The following is a 27,248-nucleotide window of genomic DNA, read 5'->3' on the forward strand; positions in this document are numbered from 1 at the left end:
GATTTGTTGACAGCTTGTCATTCTGCCATTAAAGCTGACCTGGAGTTTTCTTTCTGAATGACTTTTCAAAGGAAAAGTAACATAAAAAGTTAATTATTTAGCCAGGCAACGTTCTGACTTGGACTAGCAGCATATGCTTAGACAAAGAGCAGAACAAGAGCAGAGCAGTATTTCCTATAGAATATCCCTCTAACGTCTGACTGCCCATTGTCAACTTCCTAAGCTGAAAGCTGTATTCAGGTTTTTAATTTTTAATAGCCCTTTTCTTCCAGTAGTTTGATTTAAATACCATCTTGAACCCATTTTTTTGTTTTTTTTAAACCTTTAGGAGGCTTCACAAGAAAACTTTTATCGGCTTTGTTTGACATTGTTTTGAAATTTTCTTCTTGGCATTGCGGGGAAAAGGTGAAATACTTTTTCCTTGGGTTGTTTTGCACATATTGGAGATCATCAGTTTGTAGTATAAATGCCAAATATTCTGTTTCAAATTAGATAAATGACAATTTGAAGTTTATTTTGAATATCAAGATGTTGTCACGTGGGAAATGGGGTATTAGGCAACAAGTTTGAGGTGCTACATGGGAACTTGGAAGACTGATAGAAACCCTTTGAAATGTCTTTCACTTTTTGGTCATAGTTTGCTACTTAGCCTCTTGTTTATTTTCAGTGTTTCTCAGTGCTTTGAGATTTTTAGCTAGACAGGCCTGTATATAATTTTATTTCTGTATTGCAGCATCGGAGTGGAAGAGGTCAAACTGAAATTGTCAATAAAATATGAAATACATGAAGAAGTGACATTTCTTATATATACTCTTCTCAGAATAAAAATTTTGCATTCAAGTGATATTTTTAAACTAAGCCATTGATAAGCCTCCCCTTCACCTGGCTAGCTTACCTCTGCTAGTGAACAGAAGGTCCTAGGCATTTAACCCCTATTTGAGGTGCTTAATTTGACAATACAGATTTAAAACTCTTCCTCAGACATACTAATGTTCTGAAAGTGCCTTGAATCCCTTGGAGCTGCTGATTTCAGCAGCTGAAATCACCAAACGGAAGCTTAGCAGCTTTGAATCTTGTCCAAGGTAGGAGATCTATGAATATGATGTTTCAAGAGGAGATGGCCCTCACAGGTACCTTTGAAGCTGTTTGGCAGTTCAGGCACTTTAGAAAATGTAGCAGCAATAAACGTGGTTCTTTGTAAAACAAGGTGGTGGAGCCAGGCTGCTTCGGTACAGTCCCCCATGACAAGGAGAGCTGCCCAGAGCGCAAGAGAAAGGCTTTCACATATTTACCTGCTGGAAATCATTCCAAGGCACTCCTCTCATCTCTTTGTGAAGTGCCCTACCTAGAAACTTACAGGTGATTCTTTGAGAAGATGCACTTGCAACCTTATTTGTTGAATTGACACCACATTCTGTGTGGTTTATGGCATTCATGCTAGAGAAGTTAGTGAATCTCTGCAGCCTGATAGGTCTCAGACTATCCCTCCCTCCCTCTAACCTGTACTCCTGCTGTAATAATTCTTATTTACTTACTTTTCTTCCTATCCTTATCCACAGGAAGGAGTTACAACTTTTTTCCTCCATTGTGAGTTTTGTTCCATCAGTGACTGTTTGAAAGTGGGTTAATTCCATGACTTCTTTCACTTTGCAGTTGTAACAAAGGGGGTGACCTCTCTTCTGGAATACATTTTGTTATTACATTCATGTGAAGAAAGGTAGTGAGACCTTAAGGAAGTGTAGGACTCCTCCTACGTTCCTGTCATGGCAGCTTTGACAGCTCTGTGCTCATTTTGGTGAACTCTTTTTCTGAGGTATCTAACTGCATACCCAAGGTATTTGGGTCAGCAGCCGGGAGGACAAGCAGTGGGAGGCTGGGTAGTACTTACAATCTCTCTTGGTATTCTTCAGAAGCTTCAAGGTTGCTGCAGGTATGTCCCTGGGTGAGCAGAGTATGGAATATGGTGGTCCTGTGTAAATAAAAAGGTCTAGCCAAAGTTCTTACGGGCATTGCCTGTCTTTCCTACGTATGCCAATGACTGAAAGCATGGCAATATATGTGTATCAAAAGATCTTGGGGACTGCTTTCTTCCAAATACTCCTTACAAACCTGTAAAAGGAACTTTCTGGTCCTCAACCTTTCCTCAAGGAGAAGTGTGTATAAACAGAGAGGCTTTTAATAGTCTTATAACTTTATCCAATATTAAAAAGGCCAGTTATGTCAGCTGGAAAGTGGATTTAAACATGTTTAAAAACTGCTTCTCAGCACAGCAGGAACTGTGTATAGAGTATGGCTTCTCTAGTACAACCTGGGTTTGTTTATAATACCAACATTCCTAATTAAATAAGTGCAAGTACTTTTTTCTTTGGTTTGATTGTTTTGACCCCAAATATGCAAACTGACCACCATATGCAAACTCATGAAGGCATGGACTTAATTTTGGTGTTGCTTACTCCAACAAATGGAACGTGTGACTTGCATCAGTTTGGGTCAGACTGCAGGAGGCCATATGTGTTTATTTTAGCATTTATGAATGGTTATATTTACCTCATTGCAATGACTCGCTTTGGTTTCTATTGACAAAACCATGACTTAAGAGAATGTTTGCAGAGACAAGAACAGATGTTTCCAGGCTGTTTGCCACAGAGGGGAAAAAAAAAGCCAGTATTTGCTTGTAAGCTGGTTTTGGCTGTGCCATTTTTCCAGTGAGCAATTAGGAATGGTAGTTATTAGTCAGTTGCTGAAGATCCTGACTTGATGACAAAAGAACCTGCTTGGAGATGCCTTTTTGTATAGTCTGATCTATAGAGTAGAATGAAAGACAATTGCTGTAATCACAGAAACCAATTCTACCTTGTCACACTCTCTTGAAGTGCCTTAATGACCAAGGAGAACCTAAAAGCTTAATGAAATAGATAATCCATGGACATTTTCTCCTCTGCAGGCATGTTGCTTTCAAATTAAGCTAAAAACTTTTACTAGACGCTTTTATGAAATTGCAAAGCAACATGAGGTTTTTGGAGTTCGTTTGGTGATTTTTTTTTTTTTTTCTCCCCTCTGGAGCCATAAGACCACCTTCTGTATCATACATACTAAAATCAAACTTGTTTTAAACAAAGAGAAAAGAGGGGACAAAAGTGTAATAGAGTATTAGCAGGGTTGGTGATCTGGGAGGGTTTTGAGTAATGTGTTTGTGAAGTATTGTCTGTCCCCGTAGTTTTAATGGGCAAGGAAAGACTGATTTCAGCTACCTGGGAGCAGCAGTGTGGGATGTATGGCATCTGAGAATTTGGAAATGGAGTTTTGGAAAGGCAGATGAGGAGCAAGCCTGCTTTGGGAGAGACATCTCTTGTGTGTAGTGATTGCCTCGGGTGTTATATGGATGGGAGGCCCCTTGCAGGCACAGCAGAGGAGTGAGAGTGGCCAAGTGGTCTCCCACACTGGGACACAGCCCTCAGTGGGCAATGCCAGCCCTTTGCCCCCTGCAAAGGCTTTGGTCCTGGGGTGAGGAGTTGGGTCTTGCTCCATTGTGAGATGATGATTTGTGAAGAGAAAAATTTTACATGCTTTGAAGAGATGCGGCTATAACATCTGTGTATGCAAGGGCCTTCCAGATGGAAACACCAATGAACTCCAGAGTATATGACATAAATGAACTCTATTTTGGGTTTTAAAAACATGCAGCGCAGTGCCTTCCTGGTTCAATCAAAAGCCACTACACAATATGTCGTTGAATGTCATGAATACAGGGAGATCTGAGCATGACTTAAAACACCAAGGAGGTTGGAAGGAGTAATATCAGTTTACCCAACAGGGAATTTTAAAATCTAATATATGGAGGCATCTCCTGCCTTCCCACTTTCATGATCTACTTACTGCAAGCTTGGTAAGATGTATTCCTGGAGATATCTCAGGGATTTTTTTTCTGTTTCTTTTTTTAATAGCAAGTGTTATGTTGATCTGTTAAGTGTCATGCCACTGCCACTGACTGGATGAAATACCATATGGGCAGTTCATGGGTTTACTGGTTCCACCTGCTGGCTGAACTGGAGGTGATGACCTGTCAGTCAAGGGGAGTTGAATGAGTAATCTTAAGAGATTTTATTAATAACTATTGTATGAGGTATGGGGATAGTGTCTTGTCTTCATGCTACACACTTTCTGTCTCGTTTTTTATTACTTTTTATTTAATTAAATTCAATTTAAAAATGCAATTTCTTAAACAGGATGACAATGCCTAATCACAAGTGCATTTTTAGTGAGAGAAGGACAGCAACCCTTTTTGAAAATAAAAATATGAAGAAGTTAACCCAGTGATGTGCAAGCACTTTTGCCTGCTCATTGCTTCTGGAACTTGCCTTGGGGAGAAAGCCATCCCCCACTAAAGCTCACACAGATAACTGCACGTTCTCCCAGTCATGAAGACTGGGAGAACAATGACCCCTCACATTGGCAATATACCCCAAAAATTTCCCTAAAGAAGGAAAAGGATGGGGGGGGGAGGAACCCGGAGTTCGACTTAACTCTGGATACTGAAGCCCCCATGGATACCAAAGACAGGCTGAAGGAGAGAGGAGCAAATGGTTCTCATCAGTGTGGGTCGTAGGGTTGAGATTAGGGCTGAAGTTCAGGGGAGTGTCAGCATGGGATTCCAGTTAAAGCTGGATCCTGCAATGGCTGCAGGACTAGAAGAAAGCTTACACGAAGGCAAATGGTGTTTGCTAGGGATGACTAATGCCAGAATTAGTGTTGGAGTTACTGTTTGGATTTGGGATTTTTGGTGCTCTAGAGCTTAGTTCCTTGTTTGAATCTCAGCAGACTGAGTGCTGAGGTTTGACTCCTGCAGAAGTAAATTGTTTTTGATTGGTTTTGTTGGGAGTGGAGTATGATTAAGTCTAAGATAACAAAGTGTCTGAGATCCCATTTTCTGGAGTTTCATTTCTCACCCTGTCGTCAAAGCACATGGAGAAGATAAGCAGCTGGTTCTGTGGAGGTGAATGGTTTTTAAAGGTCTTTAAAGGTACCCTTTAGGTTTTTTGAAGATTCGTCTATTCAGGATACTGAAAGAGTGCATGGCTGCATTAACTGCCTTCTGATGGCCGCAAACCTTTATCCCTCATTTTTCTACCAAAGAGGTAAGAAGAGGTGTCTAAGGGAACATCATGGTGTTGTTACCCTTCTTTCTGCTCTAGGCAGTCATTGGTGGCTGCCAGAGGTTGTCTAGACTGCTAGTGACAAACTTGGGAAAGGAACAAATATTGAAATACATAAATACTGAATCACGGAAGGCTACAGTTTTTCTCCAAGATAAAACAGGGACAGGATATTAGTGCATGAATAGGTCCTACAGATGTCCATATTGACATGCTTCTTGGCATGGTTTTGTTGTGTATTGATTAGTTGTCCCCTAGGCATGGTCTGGGCACAGTTCAGGAGCAGAACATGTAGCATGACCAGAAGCAGTTTGGATATGTCCATTCTTTTTGGGAAAGGGATTTAACTTTCGGGACAGGAGGCCTCTGAGTTCTACTTGGCCTCAGAGCCAGAGAAGATTCACTTGCCTGAATTATTTAGTAATACTGAGGAAGTCAAATTGACTAAGGGACAAACAAGCCAATAACTGGGTCTGAAGGGTCATCCTGAGGAACACCTTATGGGGGAGGGAATTCCTGCATCAATTGCAGAGATGCCACTCATCTGCAAATATTATTTTGTTTTCTCTTTTAAAAGCAGTGATGTTTTAAAGGATTTGTTTACAAGTAAATCCCTGCAATTTTCCTTGTTGTGGTCGATGGCAGGTCTATGATTGTGGGAACTCAGCAGCACTTGCAGGTAGACTGCAAGAGATAACTATGCTGCATTGGTTTTCATGCAGCATTGCTGTACCAGAAATGGTTGATTACACAGGAGAAAGAAGCGCAGAGCAGTTGTTCAGTATTTAGATAATGCTAGTTGGAACATGATCCTGATTGCATGTGACTTAAAAGCAACCTCCTTTGCTTCCCAAAAGCCGAAATTCCACCCCTGAAAATATTATGGCTGCCTCCCACGGTAATTTTCTTTGTGATTTTTATAAGCTCAAGATTTTTTAGATACATCTAGTACTTCATCCATTTGGAAAGAGGTGACACTTCATCTTTCACTGAGATACTTCAGTCTCATTCTCATACCAAATCCATTTTCATTCCTGCTATATGAACCTGTAATACAGGTTATGCAATTAGGAGGAAAGTGTTTGCAGAAACTATAAGGAAAACCTGATAAATGAAATCCACTATACACTGTCAGTCATGCTGATGGTATTCCAATAAACACAAACATATTTTTGCATGCCCAGTTTTAAAGGTACAGAGTAAAATAATTTATGGCCAAAGTTGTTTTTCCTTCCTTGCAGCATTTATATATATATAATACTGTGCACACCAGAAATATGTTAAGGGAGCATTACTGACATAAAGTAGAGTGCTAAAAAGGCAATGCTATAGTTAATGTCATAGTTATAATATTATAGTTAACAGGCTCTTTGTTCAGTAACTGGGTCTCTCTCTGTGAATGTGCTGTATACAGTCTTTATGCAATTAGGAGCACTTTTTAGGGCAAATGTTTGGTTTTAGGAAGGGAATTTGCTTTCAAGACAAATGCTGTGAGATTTATATCACATCTGTTATTATCTGAGTGGAGCTTTGTCTTGCAAAGGAGATTTGTCTTATAGAGTGCACAGTTTGGGCAGCCTTCAATTTAGGACTGGATGCAAAATACTTCTCTGAGTGTTGCCCTGTAATTTTTTCTGTTTTTCTTTTTTTTTTTTTTCTGTATGCTATTTAAACCTTGCTTGGAAGACAAAATTGGTCATTTCCTTGTGGGAATTGTTATTCTGCTCTTTCACTGTAGTTGCTGAGTGCCTCAGAAATGTTAATGTATCGTTAGCATTTCTGAGGCGGTGATGTGATATCTCCACTTTATAAAGCAGAAGTGAAGGCTGGTGGTTGATACACGGGTCTGAGAGTGTTTGCTAATTTGGGGGCTGCATTCAGTGACCTGATTTCTTGGACTAATGCCTTTGCCAGGATCAAGGATGTTCCCTGTTGTTGATTTTGTTGAGTGCTCAGGAGCACTGCAATCTGGACCTCAGGGTTTGAAATGCAGACCGAAAACATAAGGAGGACTCATTTAGTGACCAGCTGAGTCAAGATTTAGTGTAAATGGCTGCTCTAGCAGCACGTAAGAACTGTGAAGCAGAGGGTAGCATACAGTACTTTCTGACAGGGTGACGCTCATTTCCAATTGTCTGGAGCCTCTTTCTTCTGATTCTCCTGTGCCTTTGAATATTTGTAACAAATGATGGAGCACTCCACCGAGTGATGGTCTTTCTAGCTGCACTTCTGATCCTCAGGAAAGATACCTACTGACAAGTTAGGAAACAGATCATTTATTTAAAGAGGATATTCAGAGAAAACAGTCCAAGATGTTTCAATTTTGACAGCCTGTCCAAGGTTTGCCTTGTTATTGTACAAAATAGAATAGCCTATATATACACATTAAAAAAGTGCCCTTATTTTGTTTTACAGTAGTCATCTGATGACAGTACCTAAGTCAGTCTCTTCTTTCAGCTTAATATGTACTTTTCTACCTGAAAGCTGCTCATCTTTGCACAAAACTGGTCGGTAGAGTCAGCCCAGTGACATTAGTTTACTACACTGGATGGTGTTGCTGAGAATGTAAAACTATCCCATTAGCCTGTTTGCAATATAAAATAGGATTCTGCATTTTACAAGCTTATGCAGTGTAGTAAGAATTTGGCAACTGTAAAGGAAAAAGGTGTTAAGGAGAGCTGGCAGCTCCTTAAAGAAACGATATTAAGTGCAAACTCTTCCAGTAAGGAGGAAAGTTAAGGAAGTGCAGTGGAAGACCAGCATAGCTAAATTGCCAGCTCTTCATGGCTCCTGAGGAGAAATTGTTTTTTTACAGAGTGGAAAGTAGGTCAGATTTCCAAGAAAAAGGATAAAAAAATAGCATGTAGTGGCAATAAAATCAGAAGTATTGAGGCACAAAATGAAATTAAAGTATCCAGGTGTGTAATAGGTCGTAAGAATTGATTTTTTCATGTACATTAGTACCTCCTGGTAGCTGGAGAAGTGTACACCTTCTGCCCACACCCACTAATCTTAGTGTGGTTTTTCTGGAGGACATTGCTGTACAATGCCTGAAATGTATTTTGGAACAGTCCATTGTTGGAAGGGAAGGGAGAAGCCCAGTGTGCCTTCTTTGCAGGAAGTATTCTGTACTTTTGTTAATGATTTAGATGAGGGTATGGAGTGCTCTAACATTTCATGTAGAAAGCTGGTAAGGATGAAAGATGCTATGGAAAAAAGGGCTAAAATTCAAGGTGGGCTTGATCAATTGAACAAACTGTCATAAAGGGAATGGTCATAGTTCAAAAGGACATGTTCTAATGTGACTCTTGGAAGTAACCAGCTTTAATGATAAAGGCTGGGAATAACTTCCTAGAGAGTGATCATTCGGACAGAAGTCTGAAAGTTGCAGGGAACCACAAACCAGTACATGAGTACAGTGTCATGCTGTGGTATGTAATATTCCAGGGTAAATAGAGAACTGCAGAATGTCTGGAGAAAAAACATCCATCCTTGCCTGGAGTACCATGTCAGGTCACAGGGACTGTTACCTTGAGAAAGAAGTAAATCAGCAAGACTATGCAGAGGAACAGTATCAACCCTGAACAGTCCTAGATAATATAACTGATAAGTATGTATTGAGTGAATTGGTGTTATGTGGGGTAGATGGCTGAAATATGCTTAGTAGTTATTATAGCCTTCTGTATGTATGGGTTGCTGCAAAGATGGGGAGAATAACCTGGTTTCTATGCCTGTGACAGCATAAAGACTAAAGTTCCGGCAAGAGAGAGAGATTGGGCTACCATGGTAAAAGTAGTACAGCACTGAAAGAGTTTGAGTGGGGAGGTTATTGAATCTCTGTTATTGGAGGTCTTCAGGAACAATTAGGAAACATCTTCTGATATAATATAAGATGCAATATTTTCTACTGTGGGGCTGGATGTCTCCTGATGCTTCTCCCAGGCAGAAGTGTGTTGTTTTCTGACTCGCTTTCTCTTTTGTCTTTTATATCCTTTTACTCCTTGGTGAATAGCACTGTTCTCTGGACAGGAATTTCTTAGATGGCGGGGGAGGTTAAAATTTAGTAAATTCACAGTAGTCATTTTGGTACTGAACTTCATGGGGCAGTGCTTTAAGCTACTATATTTGACCAACTGCTGCAGCTGTAAGAGTCACAGGCCGCAACTTCTTAGTGAGAGTGTTCCTTATCAACAGAGTAAGGACTGGGACTTGCTTTCTAATCAACATATTTTCTGAAGACTTTTAAAATGCATGTAACAATTTGACATACCAGCTGTCATCAGAAATTGTGTCCCCCACCAACACCGGCATGCGGTGCGTTGGCACTCATGTCACACGGAGAGGGAGTGTTGACAAGTCCTCTTGCTAGTCACCTTAGAGCGGGAAGAAGCCAGGCTTCAGTGAAAGCGATCTCAGGAGAACACCAGGAACATCAGAACCAGAGCAGTCTGAGAAAGGAGTTACTGGGTTGGTCCAGGACTTCTACAAGCCCAAGAGAAAATGAGTGCAGCAAAAGAGAAATTTTCTCTAGCCTCATCCATGTTTAGCTTGGTGTTTGGGACTGATTTGAACCTCTCTTCATGGGACAGCAGTGTGATACCATTCCTGAGCAATCTTCCCAAGTTCCAGAGTCTTGAGTAGCTGTAGTTGCATTTGTGTTAAAACTGAATTATGTTTTCTGTCGACTTAGAAGCCGAACTTGATTTCCAAGCCAATGCTTGATAGCATCCTTTGTCTTCGTGATGACAGATGGAAGTACGTGCGGAGCCTCCTGACCCCAGCCTTCAGCGATACCAAACTGAAAGAGGTAAGGTGTAGACATTGCTGCTTTCATAATTTAGAAGACTTGTGCAGGCATCTGCTTTATGTAGGTCCATATTAAGGATAGGTAAAACATGCTACTTTGTGCCACTTTATTTAGACCAGAAGAGCGCTGCGGGAGAGCTTCCATGCGGCATGGTTCAGATCATAGACTGGTGAAAATCAGAATAGCTCATCTGAGGATATGATCCTCTGTCTTCCTCTATATGAGTCAGTTTGTCCATGAAAGTGTAGCATACTCAAGAAGGACCCTTACCTCTTCCTCTCCCTTGCCCTGTTAGGAGTAAGCTTAGGTCCAGGAAAGGTTATTGCTCCCAGTTGAAACATAGCTTTTCTTGATGTGCAGAGTCAGCAACTCTCATGTTAACACAGGAACAGCTGTCAGTTTGTTTTCATTTCTCCATCTCCTTCCCCTTCCCTCCTACTTTTATTCTTTAATCCTTTCATATAATAAAATAAGTCACTGGAACAGAATGTCATTGCCAGATAAATACCTCTGACTGAAAATAAATGTCTCTGCGCTAACCTGCTGCTAATTTCCTATAAATGTGTCAGCATTTGCTGAGCCATGGATACCCATTACCCAGTAAAAAAGTCCTGTGACATGATATCTCTTAATTAAATGTATATAAATGATTGACTGGTTAAAGTTTTCTCTCAAAGAAAAATACAAAATACAACCCCACAACAAAAAAAAAATCACCTTTTCCTTTTTATGTTTTACTCTGAAAGGGAATCATGCTCACTCTGGTGCCCAGTCCTGGGTTGTAAAATTTTCCACTGGGCAAACGCTTGTGTTGTTTTGACATGCCGCTGTCGAAATCCACAGTAACATCTAAATGTGTCTGGCTCTTCCAGCTCTATAGACAGCGGTCGCTTAGCAACGCCGGCTGTCACCTCCTTATTATGGTAAATTCTAATTGGCTGCGAGCCTGGCGGAGATGCTGATTAATCACAACTGACAATGCCATTGGTTATACGCCCTGACATTTGCTCTGTCACCAACTCCATCACGAAATTTCAGCAAGGCGAGGGTGTTTAAATATGCAAGCGATTAGTTGCACATGGCATGGTGGCGAGAGGAGAGTTTTGCATTTTCCTAGCGGAAATTAATCTGCCTTACTGCAGGTCATCGGCTCTTTACTCGTGGACTAACAAAAGATTACGCCGCACTCCCCTCAATTTGTGGAGAGCAGCCTCTGCCGGCACCAGCCGGGCAGGCTTGGCTGAGGAGCACGGTGAGGGCAAGAGAGGGGAGCCTCGGGGATCCTGCTCTGGGGCTGGGCACGCGTGGCTTTGCAGGGTCTGGCCGATAAAACTGGGCTGGGAGGAGAAGTCATGGCGCTCCCTTTTGCATGGCTTGGTGGTGGAGCTGGAATGCAGGAATGTAGGAGGTAAAATGAAGGGCTGTCCAGTGCCTGGTAGCTGTCTTGCATGCAAAGATTGAGATCTTTAATTTTAGCCTGATAATCAGCTTTGCCCATGCTGCCTCTTTCAAGCTCTGTGGAAGGCATGTGTGCATGGGCTTAGGGTGACCTGGAAGTTGTCACTTTCTCCTCCCATTCTACAGCAAGTGGGAAAAAGAGGACTGGGGCAGGTGTCTCTGAAAGGTTCAATTTTGCTTTTCTCTCCCATGCCTTCACCAGAAGTCCGTCCATCCCTACACAGACAGACACTTGCAGCAAGCCCATGTGAGGTTAAGGACCACTGTTGAACGGATGTGCTCCTCACCCTTGCGTTTCATTTTCTACCCAAGTACATTAGCAATCCTCGGATTTGAAGTTAATGCAACTTAAGTCCTTGCCCATGTGCTTTTCCTGCTGTTGCTTAATTTAGAAGCCATACCAACACTTCTCAAAGGAAATCAATGCTCATTAATTATGATCTCACTTTTTAACTCTCCCATATTTGGTACTCTCTCAGAACCTCTACAGCAGCATGGAAACAAAAATACCATGTTCTAGTATTGGCCATACTGCAGAGTATTCAGCATGATCTGCAAGACATCCTTTTTATATTAAACCCTTCCTCTCTACTTTGAGTTACAAACACAAATTTGGTACTAATTTATTGCATAAAAACCTAGATATGCTATTTTATACATGTCTATAAATACTACTAGGACATTCCTTATTTCTTCTTCCAGGATATTAATTCCTCTGACAAAATCCCACACCAAAGTCTTCCACTCTGTTCACTCTGTCTGCCTTACCTTTGTTCTTCTATGAAACTCCCCAGTGGTGCTGGAGAGACTGCAGACCTCGTGAGTGTCTTTGGAGAGTGGCTCCCCTTGAGTGCTGCAGCCCCTAGTGCCACTCCATAGACTTGTCTGTCTGGATGCTGTGAGAGAACTGGGAGCTATTAGCCTGTGACAGAGCAATAAATGTTAACAACTCTTTGTGCTCCCCATAGCAATCACTTCAGATGAAAGATGCACTGGGGGACAGAGAGCTCAGCGTAGGTTCCTGATATCTCCATTTCAGAAACACAAGAAAGGACAGTTTCAAGGCTAGCAAGAGTGAGAAGTGAGAAGCCCCTTTGGCCTGGCTGCTGGAGGACAAGACCCAAGACAGATAATGTGTGTTGCTAAGATTTAACCTGCAGTGCTCCACAGAGGCACCTGCGGCTGTGGGCAGAGGCGAGCTTTGCCCTTGTCACTTCAAAGAAGTGGTGTAATGTCACTGAGGAGTTCACTGAGCTTGAGGAATTTCCCTGTAGTTTGGCAGATATCTCCAACAGTCAGCCAGCAAGTGATGAAGAGTTGATTCCAGAAATTTTGGATTTTTCAAAGTTAAAGGAAATGAACTGAGGTTATAGAAGAGGTTATAGAGTTGTTGGATAGCAAATATAGTGATTTCCGTGTGTCTAGAGAGAGTTGTTTTTGTAACATTTTCCAGCAGTTTCTGACATCTTCTCCAGCTTTCTCTCTGTCTTTTCTCAATTTCTTTAAAAGCTATGTACTGTTTCACTGTTGCTGGATTTCTGTGTGTTGTGTGTTCTCCCTTTTTAATTTTCTTTTTCTAACAAGCATTAGTAAAGGAATCCACTCCAGCTGAAGGAGGGTTTGGCTCTGGATATCATTAAACACAAGTGCTATTGTGGTGCTGAGCATAGCATAAAGCAATAGACTTGTAAGCTTGATTCTGCAGTAAGATCTGGTAGCATCCCACGTGAGATGGCACTGGAGTTGGTAGCAGATCTAATAGTAAGCTCTTTCCAGTAAGACCCCCGAATGAACCTCATAGTGCCATTGCTGTGGGAGCACTAAGAATGAGAAATGAGAGACAGGAGGCAGGAAACCCAAGAAATGTCACTTCCAGCGCTGCCACTGACTGCCTGTGGATGACCTGACAGAAGCTACTTAAATTCTCTGCACATGAAACACCTTTATCTTTTAAGTGGGAACAATACCAATCACTGAAAGTTGGTCCAAGATGTAATTCAGGAGGAATTGTTGAATTATAATACTAGATGCTCTAAGTAACAGAAACATTTCCCAGTGTTCCTGTCATGCTCCCCTCAGCTGTTATGTATTGAAACAAGCTGACATGTTAGTGATCTTGCTGTACCAATCTTGATTCTCTATTTAGTATTTCTTAATTTGTTCCTCTTCTTTTTGCTGTGGTGCCTGTGATGATCCTGCAGTTCTGGACCCCTTGTCAGACTTGATAAATAGCTTTACTCTCTTTTACAGCCAACACCAGCAGAAAACCTATTGATTTTTATTTATTCTGATGGTGCTGCAGCAGTCTTGTCATCTCGTATCAGTGTGCCAGGGATCCTTTCCTCCATTAACAAACCATTTAAACAAAACAGAACACAAAAATTAAAGAAGAGAGCACAGCTTAATGTAGCATTGTCCTAAATAACCTGTGAAGTGGAGTTTGTGTTGAGGCATTTCTTTCAAACAAAGGGAGACACAAAGCAGAACTTGTAATAGCATGGCAGAGCAGTGCAGAAAAATCCTCCAATGTCACTCTCAGGCATGTAGATCTTTCATGTCCCACTAGGACTAAGATCTGACAGTCCAACCATTAAGGTTTTCTTGATTTGCTGTTAGAATGTACATATTGGTCAAAGGCATTTTGGGAGTGTCTCTAGAAATTGCTGTTGTTGGTGGACAAAGCAAGTGTGCTCACCTGAGGAAAAGCATATCACTAATGTAAAAAGTGATACGTGAAATGTGCGTAATCTTGAGCCACAGGCCAATGTCTTGTTGAGTTGCTCATTGCGGTAAATTGTGCCCAGGAATAGCAGAGCTCCACTCTCAGGTGACGGAAACCAATCCTCTCACAAAACATCTTTCTGACACTTCTCTTTTTCTGGTTTTATTCAGGGACTTGAAATCTGGAGGAGAAGCAATTCTTGTGTTAGGGATGAATTCTTTTTCCTTCTCCTTCCTTTATATTTCATAACATTTGTGGGACTAGAGGCCCAACACGACTTCTGCTTGCTGTATGTGAACAGTACAGTCTCCAGTGCATCTGTCTACAGTGAATATGATCCAGCCTTCTAGTTTTCAGTTTGGATGCTAATAAGGAGAGTAATAATACTGATGAATACTGAGGACCACATCTAACTAGAGGAACGTGACTCTGATGCCTTTGAACAGTGCAAACATCCACATGCACTGTGCATACGCAGAATCAGAAGCTAATTGTTGATATGTGCCAAATAGCATATTGGCAGGATTTATACAGCAAAGCCCCTGGCATCATGAAAACCCTAACCCCAAATGCTCTTCTTTGGCAAAAAGAAAGAAATTTGGACTCTGGGCTACTCTTGCTATTAGATAACTGTCAGATCAAATATTTACAGGGACCATATTGTTTAGATTTTTCTTCATCCTGTTACTCTCAGCCAATCTGAACACAGAGCAGCTGGGGTTTGTTTACCCACCAAGAACTGAATCTCAGGCAGGTTATGCAGGTTTTATGTTCTGACTGGCAAATGAGAATGTATGGGAAGTCACTGATACCCAAGGCAGTGTAGATCAATGTGTCTGTTTTTGTGCCACTTTCCTACGCTTGGTATGGTTCACGTCCCCTGACACTACTTTATTTTTCTTGACAATTGGACAAAGATTTTGGGGTGTTATGAGACTTGAGAACGTTTCGGTCTGTGGTCTTTGTAGTTTGCTGTATTGGACTAATTTATGTCCCCCAGGGGAATAAAAACCCGAACCCAACCTAGGATTTCAGAGTCGATATCCTCTGTAGCTTTCATATACAAATAATTGTCTTATTGTCATATCACGCTAACAGTAAATCAAATCCATGTCCCCCCCCTCCCTATTTTCCTGGTTAGATTTACTAATAAAAATATCTTGTGGCTAGGAATGAATTGCAACAGTATTTCCAAAAGCTGGTGGAACGTGCAAAGTGCAGAGGTGCTGTGGGATGCCCTGGCCAGACGTACGTCCCCCTGACGTCTCTGCCAGCTGTTGAAAAGTGATAGCAACCAGCTGGCTGGTTACAGATCTGGTGATGTGATGAGGAATAAAAGAGAAAATAAGGCAATAAAAGGAAAATCTGAAATGATCACCATCTGTTTCGGTAACATCATACCTGTTAAAAAATGGATTTTGATTTTGTTCTCCTTGGCTGGTTCAGTTCATTGGTGGGGCTGGACCTAGACATTATGAAGTATTTCACCTTCATTCAGTCTATTGAATAAAAATGTATTAATTTTGTTGAACCATTTGAGAAGAAGCTTGCTGCAGGGGACCTTCTTTGGAAAACCAAAAAGGGGAAGAAGACTGCCACATAATGTGGTGTGCACCTCCCAAAAGTGTAACAGCTGCTTTTACCGAGCACTAATCTGGTATCAGAGTTGTCTTGTGAGACTGTGGCAAAGCCCAAATCGACCTGGCTTTGCAATGCAATTTCTCTCATATAGACATGGGACCCTGAGAGCAGCTAGACACATTCTTGACTCAGACTTCTGCCTTTGGAAAACATATTGGATGCTCCCGCGTTGGCCTTTTGACTGCGTATAGTCTTGCCCATGTGTTAAGATGGCAGTGTGCCTGTGCACAAAGTGTTATGCCAGTTTCACAGAGGTAGAAGTGCCAAGCAAAATGGACTTGGCTGGGCAGGCTGCATAGCTCTCAGAGTGTGCTGTGAGGCTGCAGTAAGTCTTTTTTGATAACAGGAATGTCAGAGGAGTAGGATAAGTCTGTTCTCATGTTTGTTGACATCCGTATGCTGAAGGAGGTAGTTCAGGAAGGAAAGGCAAGCTTCTGTGTGTGCGTTGCTGATGCTTGGCATAGTTGTTGATGTAAGACTCTGGTATTAAGTTGTAGGCTGCTCTTGGTAGTCCATATGGGAAAGAGCCATAGAACATAGTTCCTTTTGGTTCGCGGCTGGAACCGCATATTTGGTGTAATCAGGGAAGTGTCTGATTCCTCTCGTACGTAGAAACTAAAGGGACAGAAAGAGAGATTTTATAAGGCCTTGATGTTTGCCTGTGCTATGGTTTCCATGAAGCCCTAAAGAAGAGACTATTGCACTGCTGGCTACAGCCAAGCTGTGGGTAAGTCTACCAGACCAGCATGTGTCAGTGACTGGAAAGAACCCTTAGATTAATAAATTCACATGAATGTCCATTTAATGGCATCACCACTTCAGAAAAGCCTTTCCTTGTGTACCAATAGCAGTTTGCCCTCAGCAGCTTGTAGTGGTATCTAGGGTGGTTTTCTAGTGTACATGTTAGGTCCCTCAAACTGAGAGATGGCAGGGTAGAAGTGCTGGGTCTCTGATGCCAATGCCTTTACAGGACTTTGGAAAACATTATTCCTTCTGCCCTGGAGCATATGCAACCTAAAAGTCCATATAGAGATCATGATAAATCATCGTTTGGAACAGGGAATGATTAAAAATAGAGGGGGATATTTTTGCCTGCTAGCTCTCTGTGTATGTGGCCACAGCGGGGCAAGAACCATCAGTCAGGTAAGTGACACAGCCTCTCGTATTTAGGCCCAGAGCTGGAGAAGGGCATCCCTGTAATGTGTAGGTTTATTTTGAGCTGAAAGTGCCAATATTTCATTTCAACTGTGCATAAGTGCCTAACAACACCTGCAGAGGCACCTGAAAGCTCTATCCCATTTATCAGATCAAAATAATTTTAAATAATTATTTTTGTTTGTTTTTTTTTCTTAACATTTTATGTTTTTTCACAATTCAGTATGTTCCTTTCTAGATGACACCACTGATAAACCAGGCCTGTGACATCCTGCTGTGTAACTTGAAAGTCTACGCAGATTCTGGCAAAGCTTTTGATATCCAGAGGTATGTTCAGCATGCCAAAAATTAGTAGCAGGTTAAAAAAAAAAAAAAGAAAAATGTCAATAGCAGCAGTTATTCTAAATTCACACTTACTGTATAAAAGATTTTCTTCCTCCCTCACTTTTAAAAGTGGAGATCATAGTTTAATAGAGGGTGTGTCTGATAAATGCCTTTTCTTCCTGGGGACAGCCATTGCATACTTGAAAAGTAATTTTAGTAAAGCATCTAATGTATTTCTGGCAGTTATTTAATGAAGTTTTAACAGCTGGAAGCACAAAGGAAGGCTGCATCAGTCCCTGTCCAGTCTGTTCTCTACAGGCTGCCAATAATGTACAAACACAAGAATTGATCTAGTATCAAATATATCTAGTCCTTCACCCTTTTGCTTTTTTTTTATATATGAGGTTTTTTTGAGCACTTAATCATTCTCACCACATTCTTCATAACACCCTCTCACGGCACGCTATCTTTTTGTGAAATAATGGCATCAGTACTCCAGATGAAAATGCACCATTGATTTATAAAATGACATTTTAATATTTTCCATATTCTGCTTTCTCTCATTTGTTATGCATTTAATATCCTATTATCTTTTTTGTTGCTCTTTCATCAGAGGTCTTCACTGAACTTCACCCAACACTATCTAGTCCCTTCTCTGAGTAGATGCATTTCCTCTAAGACCCTGGGTGGTAGTTCAAATGCATCCTTTCTAACGGGCACTATTTTTGCTTCATTTTTCTTACACTTCATCTGCTGGGTTGGTCAGCACCCTCTGAAGTTCTTCATGATTTTCCCCAAACTGCAGCAGCATAAATAATATTGTTTCATCAGAAGAAATGGATATTTAGCCACAATTTATTAATCTTTTTTCAGGTACATGTGCACGTGCAAGTGTGTGTGCGCACAGAGATCGCTTTATTAAATGGCTGAAGAGATGCTATGAAACCTCAAGATACATTATACTAGCCTAGTGCTGGGATGAAAATTGACCTTTCCAGTCCTTCCAGTCTTTTCCCTTTTTTCCATTTGTCCTTTGTCTTTGACTGGGCTTTTAGCTATTAATCCATTATAGGGTTTCACCTCTCAAGAGACACTTTGGAAGAGACCTTTTGAAAGTATGAATGAATGATGTTGAACATCTCAGAACATGATCTTCCAGTTGTTTTTTTACCGTGCTACCATTTCAGCAGGTTTGATGTATTTATAAATGTGATTTTCGTTCTACTACAGTTTCACAAAATTGCTGTGGGAGCTGGTTTTTTGGATGTAAAGACCCTAGCTGTAACCTCCTGTGACCTTAGTTGTCTTTAGCCATTTTGTGTTTTGCCAACAACTGGAGGTTTAGTTTTTAAGAGGTTTTTTTTCAGTTCCTTGGAGAGGTAGATGATTGAGTCCTTCTGATATTATTGTTTTATGGAATGCCCTCTCTTTTAACATTTTAACTTCTAATAATGCTTTTTTTTTGTGTGTGTGTAAGAGTTGAAGACCAAAAGAAGTTACTTAGCTTTGCAGTATTGTTGTTATCTTTCAAATCTGCTCTGGTGTGATCAAAATGACAGCTCACAAAGATCATATTTAGAAATACTGATTCACATAATATATGCAGGATATAATGGGCCTGACTCCTGTTCTTCTCTTCATACATGCTCACTCAGGTTAAAACACCAGAGATTGATATTAGCCTTTCGTAAGGATCGTGGAAGTACAGTCATTGCTTATTTTACCACAGATCAGAAGAATCAAATTCCAAGGATATTTTACATTCTTGGTCCACTTATCTCAAAACTTAATAGAGCTGCTAAAGCTCACTAGGAAAATAAAGATGGTAAGACAACTGGATAGATGGTCAGATATGCAGGGAGTGATTCAGTAAATTCTGAAGTTTCTAAATCGTGGTCCACAGATCTTTTGTAGTTCCCAAAGAACTGACTGCTCCTCTGCAGAGATACAGATTTCACATAGTGTCAGTTCCTCTTGGTTTTATCCACAGAGTTACATTACAAAGGAGGTATGAAGAAGAAGAAGGAAATCCTTAAGCACCTCTTGTGTCTGAGAGTTTAGACTGGACAGGTAGTAGGTGTGGTTTTTGCAGTTTAAAATGAGAAAGGAGTGATCTCATTTATTAGGATGCATACTAAGAAAATGCTCATGAATCTCTGACATGTTGCATTTGATTTCTAGATCATAACAAATTTAATTGTTTTTAATAAATTTTTAGTGGATTCGTTGAGCTATATGAAAATACATCGCATTGTAGGTGTAGAGAAGGTGATCATTATCAAGCATCAGCATTTTTCAGAATGATGGAAACATCTCTTGTTGGCAAAACTCAAATCTAAAACCAAAAGGAAACTCAGTGGCAAAAATTAATGCTATGTGATGTTCATAGAAGCAAGATAGTAATGGATATGTGACTTGTAGATAATTATTTATCATTCTTCAATTTAATGCAGGTGTTACAACTGCTTTACCTTGGATGTCGTTGGTAGCGTAGCTTTTGGTACTGAGGTGGATTCTCAGAAGAATCCTGATGACCCCTTTGTTAAGAATTGCAGAACTTTCTTCGAAATGTCTTTGTTTAAGCCTCTTCTCATTCTAATCCGTGAGTATAGTCCACATTTGTCTACTTTCTTGTGGTAATTTCCTAAAAGTCATCCTCAAATTGCAAAACATGCTGAAGCCGGAGCAGGAAGTTTTATAGCCGAGATTATTTCAGAGGTGTTCAGAATGCAACCTACAGGCCAATTGTACCCTTGAGAGTTCCACCATATGTTCTACAGGTCTTGTCACCATTAATGAAACTTACTCCAGAAACTGAGAGTCCAGGAACACAATGCTCCAGGTTCATTTGAGAGGAAAGTTTCTGGGTTCTGCCATTTCTACAGTACTTGTTTTAATACACTTCTCACTAAAACAGAGTAACTGCCCTTCGGAACTTAAGTGTAAAGTTTCTGTGCACTTGGTTTGCTTAGTAGAGACTGAAATTCCATCCATTAACAACCCACTAAAGAAAAGAGGTGGAAGAGCATAAAGAGATTGTGTAAAGTACTCCCAATTCTTTTTTTGAACAGCAGGCACAGCCTGGTTGATGGCTCTAAAGGATAAAGTTCACAAGTGTCATGAAGAGAATGCATTTATTTTAGGTGAATAAATAGGCAATGCACGAGTGGAGTATAAAGCCACGTAGTTTTAGGGCACACAAGCTAAGGCTTCGTGGTGGTGATGGTCTTGTTAATTCAAGGGCAGTAAGAATCACAGCTGAGGAAGCCACAGCATAATCAAGGCTTTTGAGGTTTTATCATCTTGTTATCTAGACCTGCACGCAGTAATATCAGGTGGCACAGTGGCAAAGTTTCCTGTGCCCATCTGATCCTGCTGGCATTACAGATTGCACCTGTATGCGCAGTGCATCAACTGTTTCCTTCTGGAGTTGTGTATCCAAATTGCCCTGGGGTTAACGTTAACCTGATTGCAAAATGTGATTTGTGACCAATTTCTTAATGGGACAGAAATGTGCCCCTATACATCTAAGAACATGTCCTTCATTAGAAAAAGTTTCTGTAGTGTTTGGAGTTGGATTCCTTGATTCATCTCTTTCTGCTCGCTCATTAATGTGGCGAGAATTCCCACAATGTATCTGCTCTGTTGGCAGAACAAGGTTTTTCCAATGATTAATTTGTTAGTCTTAAGTTGTTCATAAGTTAACGAGGGGTTTATTAGGATGTAAGACTTCACTCAGGCTCCTAGGTCGTGACTATAAAAGTCATGGACTGGAGACCATCCTTGTGATAACATCCCACTTCCAGAGTCTGTGGCCTGTTTAAAGAAGCAAAATAAATAGAATCATAGAATAGTCTGTGTTAGAAGAGACCTTTAAAAGTCATCTAGTCCAATCCCCTACGATAAGCAGGGATGTCTTCAACGAGGTCAGTTTGCTCAGAGCCCGGTCCATCCTGACCTCGAATGTTTCTGGGGATGGGGCATCCACCACCTCTATGGGCAACCTGTACCAATGTTTTACAAGCTTCATTGTACAAAACGTCTTCCTTATATCTAATCTGAATTGGCCCTCTTTTAGTTTAAACCCAATAGCCTTTGTCCTACTGCAAGAGGCCCTGCTAAAGAGCCCCATCCTTCTTATAGGTCCCTAATACTGGAGAACTGTAAACAAGAATGGAAACTACACTGTTTCATGGGTTGGTGCCATAAGCTGCTAGGCCAGTTCAAGATCCCCCACCTTCCCTATATAATTGTCTGAGTAGGCAGGGGAAACAACGCTCCCCTTTGTTGTGGTGGCTCCATGACATCAAAAAGCTGAACCAAAATCCTGAAGCATTGTGGAAACAAGCTTGGAAGGCATTTGTTTGGCAAGAGAGTCCGGGCCAGCAGGACATTTCTAAAAGGAAATCCTTTTTTCTTCCACCCCCATAGGTTGGTAAAGGGAGAGGAAAAGAAGAAAAATCAGTTTTCATAAAAGGAACACATCAATCCCACTTGATAAGTTTTATAATATTAAGGAGGAGTGGGGCGGACTATTTTATGCCTGCACAGTCTGATTCACCGCTTTCTACTTTAAAATCTCTTACAGTTTCTTTCCCATTCATAATGATCCCATTGCTACGTATTTTTCCCAACAAGAAACAAAAGGAACTGAATGGATTTTTTATCCAAACCATAAAAAATGCAATTGTCTACAGACACCAGCAAGATGCAGCTGAGGTAAGGCTACTTCTGTGATGAATATATGGATAAGTAAATATTTTGAGGAAGAACTGGAAGTGGCATAAGCCTCAGTTTCATTCCAATATTGCTTCTCTTGGAGTAAGGATGCAGAAAAGTTACATCTGGGATGACTTTTCAGCTTCGTTTCCAGACCCAGAGGGAAGGATTCAGCCAGTGGAATTTTTTTCACATCTTAGAGTCAGGTGTCATGTCTGCACTACTTTCACTTAAGGACCAGAGGAAAAGGAGCCCTCACTGAGTGTTTCAACTCAGTCATTCCCTAAAAGCTGAGGCAGGTGTTATATAGTCCTGTGACAGTTTCTGCTGCTTTGGAACATGGAAAGAACCTGAGCATCTGGTTAGAGCAGTCACTTGATGTTGAGATGGCTAACTAGAAAGGTAGGAAATACCACCTGAAGTATGGAAACAAATGGATACCCATGGTTAGCAAATCATTTGTTACCTCTTTTGTTGGGACATAAGGCACTCTGAGGGGGTTTTTTGTGTTTGTTTTTAATCACTCTTGTTTTATGAAGTATGTGAAGGCACATACATTTTTATGAAAGTCTCTGTTTTTGGTATTTGAAGCATTTGGAACGTAGGCCTCTGCTTTGGTTCTATGATACAGAAGTTCTTCTTTTGTCCAAAAAGACAAGCATGAAAGGAAATGAAATCCTAAGATTTCTTTTATTTCATTTTTCCTTTCTTTTCCTTTCTTTTCATTAAGTTTAATTTCGTTTCATTTCATTCCTTGACTTCTCATTTCATTCCTTTCATGAAATGAAATCCCAAGATTTCATTTTATTTCATTTTGTTATATTTCATAAAATTTCATTTTTTAATTTCAGTTTTTTAATTTAATTTAATTCTTTGATTTGGCATTTCATTTCCTTTCACGATATGAAAACTCATTTTGTGAAAGGAAATGAAATCTGGAGATTTCATCTAATTCCATTTTGTTACGTTTCTTTTAATTTCCTTTCATTCCATTTCATTTCACTGCATTTCAATTCATTCCATTAAATTTAATCTCATTTCATTCCTTGACTTTTCATTTCATTTTCATTTATGACATGAAATCCCAAGATTTCATTTAATTTCATTGTTTCATTTAATTTCTTTTCACTTTTTTATTTTGTTCTTTTAAAATTTTCATTTAATTTCCCTTTATTCCATAATGTTTAATTTCATTTAATTTTATTATTTGATTTTTCATTTCATTTCCTTTCATGAAATGGAAGTTCATTTCATGAAAGGAAATGAAATCTTGAGATTTCATTTAATTTCATTTCTTTAGGTTTCCTTTCATTTTTCTTCATTTTTATTTCATTTTTTTTTCATTTCACTTAATTTCCTTTTATTGCACAAAGTTTCATTTCATTTCTTCTCATGAAGGAATATGGATGTGTAGTGAGAAACAAAGAATATCGGTGAGAATTCTATTTTTAAGGTAACTGAGACAAATTTTTGCATAACAACTGACATGAAACACACAACATACACACGAAGGAAGCTGTTAATATTGAAGTGTAAGAGATGTTTCTTACCACTCTGAGATGAAGAGTAATGCTGATGGAGTTAACAGCACAGGTGAGAATGGATCTTCCCTACTTACTCTCAGAGCTTTGCCCCATGGCTGCCACTTTTCAGGATAAAATGGATTTTGGTTTACTCTACATTACTTCCAGGACACATTTAAAAATAAAATTTACATTTGAAGATATCACTGCTCTTTGACTTTTTCTGCAGTGATGTCTCACTTCTCCATTTGTTGCAGTTTATCACTACATGCTGCTTGTTGTTCCTTCAGCCCACCTTCATCAGTCTTTGTTTTTCTTTACATCAAAAGATGGTAAGCACCACTGACTGGCCAAAACAACTCGTGATTCATAAACATGGTTCCTGGCCCAGGCTGAGTGCTGCAGGAAGATTTTCTGACAGTGATGATGTGTATAAACTGCTTGCAGGCACCTCATTTCTACTGCACAGGTCCAGTGTGAACTTTTAATGGCATACAGATGTGGCTTTGATTTTTAAATCAAAGATTTATGCCAAAGGGGGCTGCATGGAAAGTCTATTCTGTGTATCAATTATCAAAGGATAAAAGGGACAACAAAACAACATAATGTGGATTAAAAGTTTTGTTGTATTAACCATGACTAATAAAATGCAATGTGTTTCTGTGGCAGTAGCACTGAGGGGATCGATCATGGGCTTCTTCACTGTGCTAGAGCTGGTCACTCCCTTAAACAGGGGACAGCACAAAGAAAAGCAAGATTGTAGTGACAAGATCAGGAGGCAGAAATCTGCATAATGCAGCCTGTTTGCAGGTTACAGTGGTTGATGGACCAGAGGCTTAAGGTTCTATTGGAAGGGATATTGGAGGTGCTGTAAGAGAGAACACATGGCAGTAGCTGCCCAACACCAGGACAACGTGGAGGAAAGTGCAAGGTCCATGTTTGCCTTAGCAGTGTGTGTACAGCTCCATGACTGCCTGTGGACCCGTCTGCTCCTGAACTTTTGCCTAGTTTGCAAAATTGGCATGTAGGAACTATTTCAGGTGCTGGGATTTAGACACTTAGGGCCAGATTTCTGAGGGCAAATTAAGTCCCCTTTGCAGTTCAGTATCATTGTTGTTCAAAAGTGACTGGAAAGTTTGGAGCTTTCTTTTTTCCCCTTTTCACTGCCTGTCTTGTTACATGCTCTTAGAATTTTGACTATTTTAGGTTGGTGGTACATGAGTCTTGTTACAAATATAGGCAACTAATATTTCCTGGAGACATAAAAATGGTGTGTGAAGCAGAACAAAATGCAATTTTTTTCAATTTAATGCAGAAATTAAATCTTTAGAGATTAGGTGCCCCAGATAGCTGTGCATGTGAAGGAGAATTATGTCCTCTGTCCTAGGTCTCAAATGATGAAATGTACCCACTGAAACCAGTTGGAGTTTTGGCACTGAATTTTAATAAGGCCAAGATATAACTAGCAGCCACTGGTTCTTCGTGCTAATAATGAGAGCTATAAGCAAAGTCTTATGGTCTCCCTGAGGTGCATTAGGCCAATGGGTATTCCTTAGTTTGCCACATTCCTAGATGTTACATTGTGTGCATCTTTTACTCCCCATTGATTTTATCACCATTAAAAATGCTTTTGGGTTCTTTTCTTGAGGGGAGGGGGTGGGGAGGATAAAAAAAGCCTTTGGAACAAACTGTAAAACAATGAAAAGCTCCACGACAGTGATTCAGCTGAGGCTTGTCTTCCTCTCATCTGCAGCTAATGTGAACAAAGAATAAAGAAAGGCCAAAAAACAATGTGACAAGCAAAGTCAGCCTGTTATCATCCCTGTTCTATCAGTAAATGAAACAATGCTTCTGAATGCCTAAAGATAATCCCATGGGTAGATAGTAATTTTACAGCCAGGTTTAGATCTAATAATACGCTTGCAGCTTATATGAGATCTGTGATGTCACTTTCTCTCATCCCATCGGTTAGTGGTGCAGATGTCATTTTAATTATACATTATCTTTCTGTGGTCACTTGAATAATTTTGGTCCTGGATATTCCACTCATTTGGCTTATGTACAAAAACATTTAATGGTTGTACTTTAGAAATTTTAATATATTACATTTATTCATAGATTCAAATTATTGTAAAAGGCTTTTCCCACTATTTACAGAGGAGCAAATTTACCCTGCTCAGAAGAAACAGCACAAATTTAATGCACCACTTAACACCTACTTTAAAGACTCCAGCAAGATTTAAGTGTTCAAATACTTTATCCTGATTATCTGCCCAGGTTTAAATTTTTCCCTGAGGCAAAATGTTTCCAAAGACAGGGCAGATAGACTAGTTGTTTACTTCAATAAATGATACTTTGATAGATTTTCATTTAATAATCTGATATGCAAATCTTTTTCATGTTAAAGCTATTTTTATATCATGTTATAGCTCAGTTCTTAACCTACTAGTTTCTTTTAAATTATGATGTCTAGATGAAGGAGTCTTTCATAGTGCTCAAAACTAAGACTCCTTCCTAAAACTGTGGGTTGAAACTAAGCCTGCTGTCAGCAGATTAAAGTCCAGAGTTTCATTTGTAATCCATAGTAATAACAACAATTGTAATGTAACAATTTAAGGCTATTGTAAAATACTGTTTTTGGAAAACCACCACAGATCTGTGGGAGAATCCACTATTGAAAATACACATCCTTTAACAAGGAGAATCGGAGAATTCATAGAGGCTTCAACACATACTTCTGACACTGTCTGATTTTTCCAGTCATACTATCTGCTCTGAATGCGTAATTCAAGGTCACGGATCCATGCCAGGCCGGTAGTGATCTGATGATGTTTCTGATGACCATCAGCTGCTTCCTGGTGGTTTCAAGTCAATTTGGAATGAGAGGGTGACAAAGCACAGGCAAGTATCACCAGAACTATTCATTGGCATTTCAGTTTGCAGTTCAGTCAGTCTGGCTGCAGACCTATGGAGTACTTGAGTGCTTTTAATGCAAATGCAGAGCAGACAGAAAGAACAACAGGAGAAGAGTCTGAAGGCTGTGAGCTACGCTTCCCACTGAGCCCCATGGTGTAAAGCCACACAGAAACTGTACAGCGTTGTCAGTCCTGGTGATGATCTGCCCCCCTTTTAATTGGTGTGGCTTTGGGATGCTCTGTAGTCTACTGTGCCCAGGTATAGATCAAAAGAGGCTGTCCTCTGATCAAGTTGCAACCCCCTCCAGTTTTCCCTGCTTGCCATCCTGGCCAGTCTTTTCCCTGATCACCGGAAGCTACAGTCAGTGGCTCTGCTTTTCCCAGACTGCCTGTACACCTGGGCAGGCATGAGACATTCCTGGTGAGTGGAAGTCCTTTGCTTTATCAGCATCAGCCATAGGAGCCTAAAAAGGTCAGAAAACTGAATTTTGACTAACTCTGAAACGAAGGTATTTGAATACTTGCAAGGACAAGGGGTGGGGGGGGGGTGGACTTCTCATGCTCTATGGACTATCGCAACAGAAATGCGCGATAAAGAAGGGGTATCTTTTAATATCTTTCTGGGAAATTATGGCCAGGTTAGAACTTTAATCTCTGGAACACTGATTCCCAGGGAAAAACATGCAATGATCTCCCCTAAGGGGAAGAGGGACGTGTGTGTGTGTACCTGCATTCTGGAGGATAAGCGACAGTCTGAAAACCTAATTACTGTGACACTCTCTTCTTTTCTCTTCCTTCCCCAGTAGTTCCCTGGAGTCCTTCCTTTTCATG

The 27,248-nt window shown here is 40.3% G+C and overlaps 1 protein-coding gene across 4 annotated transcripts in view; it reads left to right on the forward strand.

Moving 5' to 3' along the window:
* TBXAS1 (thromboxane A synthase 1) overlaps nt 1-27,248 on the forward strand; it is a 263,129-nt gene that overhangs the window by 149,995 nt on the left and 85,886 nt on the right. For 3 of the 4 annotated variants that reach the window (XM_032105665.1, XM_032105666.1, XM_032105669.1), the window contains 4 exons: nt 9,844-9,960; nt 17,175-17,263; nt 19,714-19,862; nt 21,849-21,979. In XM_032105665.1, coding sequence (XP_031961556.1) covers nt 9,844-9,960; nt 17,175-17,263; nt 19,714-19,862; nt 21,849-21,979 — 486 coding nt within the window. The remainder of the gene's footprint in view (nt 1-9,843; nt 9,961-17,174; nt 17,264-19,713; nt 19,863-21,848; nt 21,980-27,248) is intronic. The other variant, XM_032105667.1, reaches the window with a different exon arrangement.

This window comes from Corvus moneduloides, chromosome 4 (assembly GCF_009650955.1).
Source record: "Corvus moneduloides isolate bCorMon1 chromosome 4, bCorMon1.pri, whole genome shotgun sequence".
Classification (NCBI taxonomy): Eukaryota; Metazoa; Chordata; class Aves; order Passeriformes; family Corvidae; genus Corvus; species Corvus moneduloides.